We start from the raw sequence: 6,000 nt of genomic DNA, 5'->3' as shown, positions 1-6,000 counted from the left end.
AATTAATAACTTAGATTTTTTACATATTAACCTTTTTTGTTGTTGTGTCACAGAACTTTGCACCAAGAATTCAGAAGACCTTTGTTGGCTGGCCATGTTGACTGGCAAGCACTCAACGATTCTTTTGGTTTTTTATATTGTGCTTAAGACAAAGCTCTTTGCTATCTGATGAGGATTCATTAGACCTGCACTGTCCAATGGAGATATTTTAAAATGATCTACTAGCCATATTAAAAAGTAAAAAGGAATAGGTGAAATCAATTTCAGTAATATACATTATTACTCAATATGTCCACAATGTTATTATTTAACATGTAAAATATATAAATTATTAATGATATATTTTACATTCTTATTGTGTATTAAGTTTTTAAATTCCAACTTGTATTTTATACTCACAGCACATGTCAGATTGAACTAACACAGTTCTAGTGCTCACTATCACATGAGGCTACTGAAGACCATACCATGTGGATACCACAGCGGACAATGCACTATTAGACTAAGAGGAAAACATTGAGTTTGTTAGAATATTAAAGTTTTTCAACATCAGAATTCTCAGGATAATAACCTTGCTTTCTTGGAAAATGAGAGCTTTCCAACTTGCAGGGATGTTACTATTTTCAAGAGACAAAATACACACGTGGGACGTAAATACCTGACATTAGTGTTTATTAATACCTAATGGTTTAGCAGTGTGGTCACATTCACCGCCCTTTTTAACAGCAGTCACGGGTCTGAGAAATAGAGGATGGGAGATGACAGTTCTGTTTGAGGAAGCAGGCCCATAGAGGACACCACATCTTACTCTTTCAGCTCCGAATCTCTCCATCCAATAGTAGATTGCAATCTAGGGTACAGTTACCAAATAATGAGCAAGCCAAGTCAGCTAAATAATGTGGCCTAGCAATTTGTTGCCTTTTTTTTTTTTTTTTTAAAGCATCTGTTTTGTGGGTGTCTGGAAGGGCTCAGGCTTGCCCCACATCTCTCTCTCTCTCTATCTCTCTCTCTCTCTTGTTGTTTACTTGGATCCAGAATAAAATGAGAACAAAGTCTTTTTATGCTTGGAAATGCTTTGATTCATCCAAGGTGGTGGTGGTGGTGGTGGGGTTGTGTGTGAAATCCTCAGGACTGTTACCATCATGAATCAAAGTCCACCAAACATTGCACCCTTGATACTTCAGTGGTTGAAAGGTAAAGTCAATTGTATATATCATTCCTTTATAGGTCCTTCACAGACCTCAGAAAGAACACTTGGTGTCATTTAGAGCTGAACTAGGTGAAGAAGCAAGTAATCTCTTACTCTAAATTAATTCATTTATATGACAATCACTTTTAAAGGTGCCCCATAACAGTAGAAATAACACCAGTTTTGGGTTCTTGGCTTGTCGTTTAGGTTAAAACAATAGCATTCAGGTCAATATACCTATAGGCTACATACATGGATTGAATGTAGGCTAATTTCTATTAATTGGTAACATTGCCTTTGTATTTTCAATCACAACCCACATGGGAAGCACACCCATTATATAATATGCTCCAGGGATTTAAACAATTCTCAAACAAGTTTCTAATATATTATATTATTTTATTTTATTATTATTTTTTATTTATTTTTGTTACAGATGTTTCTTCTTTTTCCCACTGATTCCCCCCTCCCGTTCCTTCCCCATCCTTTCCCCACCTTTGTTGTCCATGTCCATGTTCACACATACATGCATATAAGTTCTGTGGTTTATCTCCCCTCCCCCCCGCCCTCTTCAGGGGATTGTCAGTCTGTACCCCACTTCCACCTCTCTGGGACTACCCCATTCCTCAGACTGTTATGTTCATTATATTCCACAAATAAGTGAGATCATGTGATATTTGTCTTTCTCAGCTTGGCTTGTTTCGCTTAGGATAATACTTTCCAGGTCCCTCCATGTCATCTCAAAGGATAAGAGATCTTTCTTTCTTACAGCTGCATAGTGCTCCATTGTGTATATGTACCACAGCTTTTTTATCCATTTGTCTACTGATGGACATTTGGGCTGTTTCCAGATCTTAGCTATTGCAAATAGTGCTGCTATGAACATGGGGGTACATATAATATATATATATATATATATATATATATACTGTAATATATTATTTTAAATCGTTCTTCATCTTCCCTTAATCCTATGTATGATCTCACCCAACCCTAATTTTTCAATTGCTAAAATTGTAGTTGCCCGAAATATCTTCCATAGGTCGGGCCCTCGACTTCATCGACCTGGCGCAAGTAGTCTTGGTTGAGTCGCCATTTCATAGAGGGGAAGGTCGCAGGAAATCATCCCATAAGAGAAGTTTGTGAAACCAAAGCAAAGAGTAGCCAATGCAGGCAAGCAATTATTTCCGGTGCTGAACAGAGAGGGCGCCCTTCCACAGACCCGCGCACAGCCGGGACGCGGTGGTGGGACGAGCCCCGCAGGGATACACTGGGGTGTCTCACGCCTCAGTCTAGTGGGAGAACCTGCAGGGCACTGGACTACCAACAAATGTCAAGAGACCTGGGTGGGTGGATTTTCTTAGGGAACTGCAGAGCGGACCACCAGGCTTGCAGTAGGGCTTGTTCCATTAAGTCTTAGTAGGTAGGGCTTTCCCTTGCGTCCCGTCTCCCACCTGCCATCTTGGGGGCTCCGAGCCACCCCACCCCTTTTCCTCCCCGAAGCTCTGGGCGATTTCACTGCCTCGCCATCGGGCCGCCTTTGCCAGCCTGCCCGACAGTGCCAGGCCCCAGGCGGTTACGAGGGCGCAGGAGGCGGAGGCGCGGCGGGGGCGGGCTCTGTCACCCTCCCCACACCCCCTGCTCCCCTCTAGCGGGTCGCTGGGGTCAGTGGCAGAAGCGGCGCGCACCGCCAGCCACCAGGGGCGTGGGATGGGGGTGGCGGAGGAGGGGGGCACCCTTAGTGATTAGAGCCAACCGCGCACTTCAAAAGGCTGTGGGGCTGTGCTTCCCTTCTGCGCCCCGGGAACTTCAAAGCGGCGGGCTCTGTCCTGGCCGCCTCGCTGCACTCTGGGGCCTCGCAGCCCCGGCGCGGCCGCCGGTGGCCATGGCCCGAGCGCTGGGCGCTGCGCTTCGCCAGGCTCTCCTGCTGCTCGCCGCGGCCGCCGCGCTCTCTGCAGGTAGGGTGGGCGCTGCTTCCCCGCGCTCACGCGTGGGAGTCGGGGGCGGTCTGCAGGTGGGCGCGAGGGTCGAAGAAGGTGCTCCGAGCAAACTGACCTTCAGCGGGGAGGAATAGGAAGCACCTGTTGGATTGAAGGGGCGCTGGATAGGGCGCCGCGTGGGCACCCGACACCTGGCAGTCATAGGGCAGACAGGTGTGTTAAGGGTAGAGTCACCAGGAGGAGGGAAAAGGCGATAGGGACTGGGGGATTTGGGTAGTAGGGTAAGGTGGGTGACAGATTTGAGAGCAGTTTGCAGCAGAGGGAGAGAGTGCGTTTCTGGGAGTGCGCAGGACTGGCAGTTGGGTGGCACCATGAGTTCACTCTGCAAGTGCCTCAGGGACACTGTGCTGAGTTCTGCAAGCTGCGCAAGGTGGGGGGAAGGGTGGGGAGAGGGGGTCGCGATTCAGTCCGAGTTTGAGGGGGCCAGGGATACCTCAAAAGCCACTGGTGCCAAGCTTTGTAGGCGGGAGTGGGAGCTTAAATCTGCGTGGTTTGCGACACACTTTGCTTTCGAGGTATGATCTTTACTAAGCGTTGCAGAAAAATAATTCTGGCAAGAGTCCCAGCGTTTATAGCAGGTCTGTTTCTTAATAGGCTAAATAGAACCCTCGGCCCAAGCTAAAAACCAAGCATTTCTTTATAATGTTTACTAGAAACTGGGGCAAATACATCTTTGGTAAAATCACAGTGTGCTGAGATGCAAAACCCATTTAATTCAGAAACTGTTTTGATTATAACATTATCCTGGGTTATGGAGACCGGGATCAGGATCCTTACTAACTCATTCTTGAAACATTTCAGTCAGGTATTTGAGACATTGCACATAAAAACCTGGTGTATTTCGATAGAACTGCACTTGGCCTGAAGCTGATGTTGATGCATTTTTGTTTTCCTCAATGACAATGTGTTTGATGTTAATAGCAATTCTCCAGGGTGGGTAGTTTTCCTCTTATTGACATGTGCAAGAGAATGTTTTGAATAGTACCATTGGTGCATGTACAGATTTCAGTGTTTCAGATGGTCCAAGAGAACCACTAAATACAATTAGGAAAACAGTTACCCAGAGGTGTCAGGAAAATAATGAGATAAAGTGAAATATTTGCATTCAGAGTTAGCAAATTCAGCAATGGGAAGAAAACTTACTATGGGAGTTTTTATAAGAAAAGGGTGAAAACTCTGCTAACTTGGAAGGAATACTCAAAGTACTCTTGACTGATGATAGAATTTACAAAAAATAAAAAATACAAGGTCTTCCAGGTATTTTGACTAGACACCTGTGAAATTGCCTCCACAGGCTGTCCATACAATGCTACTTATTTTGGGGAGCTAATAACTTAGCTGTAGAGATTTTTTAAAAGATTCAATTATCTTTTTATATAGTTTGAAAGGTATGTTTTATTATATGACAGAATCTTTTAGAAAATTTTAGAGACCCTGGGTCTAGCGACATAATAAAACAAGCCCTGCTGTATTCTTAAAGAGGAATGGAAACTTTTGACATTGATATGTGCAAAAAAGAAAAACAAAATAGACTATCCATTCAAATTTGATTGTTTCCTCAAAATTTGAATGCTAGGAAAAATGTCTGATCTGGAGATAATATGTCAATATAGTAGAGAAGTACTTACCAAATGTGAACTTTTACAATGAGCTTTAGAATGTCACATAAATCATTTTCAAATCTCTTTAAGAAACTTTACCCTTCTTTGTATCCCACAGGGGGAAAAAAAAAGTCTGTTGCTCCTTGCATTTTTGATTCCTAGTATTTGTACAAATCTTTTATTATTTGGTAGGGGGAGTCAAAGTAGTTTATTTATTTAATCTTCTAAGTTGTTTTTCTCATGTGATTACTCACATTATTTTTGACCTGGTCACTTTTACAAATTACATTGTTAATGGTATTGACCATTTTTGAAATTGCATATACCATTGTTGACATATTATATGAGAAGTTGCTATTGACATGATGACATAGCAAAACTGCATGACAGAAAACACCACCTTCCAATTTGTCTCTGTTGAGCACCAAGCCTAGAACCTTAAGTACTAGAACCTTAAGTATCTGAAGACAGTGATTAACCAATAAACACTTTTTGCTTTGGCTGTTCTTTCCAGCAGCTCTATCATCTTGGAAACTATTAATATTGTACGTTAACATCATAATAGAAGCTATTGCCTCTTGATGAGCATCTCAGAGTGTAATCACTGATGGGAATTTAGAGAAAATATTTATTGGTCTGGACTGGCTCAAAAACCAGGCTGCTCTGAGTTACTCTAATTATCTAGTTACTGAGTTTCTTGATGTTGGATAAGAAAGACCTAAGGTGACCTCCCAACAGTTATCATGTGTAGTAAACAAATAATTGGCAGAAAATGTCTCAAATTATAAGTTGTGATTTGGACATTATATAGACTTACACATTCTACACTTATTTGATGAAACTCTTTGGTCTTCTTGTTGGGAAAGGATTACTAAGCGTCTGAAAGTGAACACTGTTTCATTAACCAGGGTGGGGGCTGGGGTTTCAGATAGTGAAGTTCCCCCTGCCCTCCCAACAACGGTTGGCACTTCTCACTACACATTTTAAACTTTGCTGGGAAGTGAAAGTGAAAGCCTTGGATTGACTGAGTTTATAAATGCAAAAGGTGTTGTCACCTTTGCCCTTCTTTAAGCACAATCATTTGTTGGTTGATTGACACAAATGTGGCAAGAGGCTCCCTGTTTCCAAGGAACAAACTTTTCTAGCCCAGAGGAAACTCTGTGCAGAAGTCCTTGGGGGTATATTTCTTCATTGACTATAATGCTTCAAC

General features: G+C 42.6%; 1 protein-coding gene across 3 annotated transcripts in view; it reads left to right on the top strand.

Annotated features, from left to right (window-relative positions):
• The first annotated feature begins 2,856 nt into the window (after positions 1–2,856).
• The window catches only part of ACVR1C (activin A receptor type 1C), a 79,443-nt gene continuing 76,299 nt past the window's right edge, over positions 2,857–6,000 (top strand). For 2 of the 3 annotated variants that reach the window (XM_036254232.1, XM_036254230.1), the window contains exon 1: positions 2,999–3,147. In XM_036254232.1, the coding sequence (XP_036110125.1) occupies positions 3,075–3,147 (73 nt within the window). In that variant the 5' untranslated portion in view covers positions 2,999–3,074. Of the gene's footprint in view, positions 3,148–6,000 lie in introns of all 3 variants that reach the window. The other variant, XM_036254229.1, reaches the window with a different exon arrangement.

The sequence above is a fragment of the Molossus molossus genome, unplaced genomic scaffold (assembly GCF_014108415.1).
Source record: "Molossus molossus isolate mMolMol1 unplaced genomic scaffold, mMolMol1.p scaffold_m16_p_11, whole genome shotgun sequence".
Taxonomy (NCBI): domain Eukaryota; kingdom Metazoa; phylum Chordata; class Mammalia; order Chiroptera; family Molossidae; genus Molossus; species Molossus molossus.
Note: the sequence above shows the minus strand (reverse complement) of the source record. Positions and strands in the feature narration are given on the sequence as shown.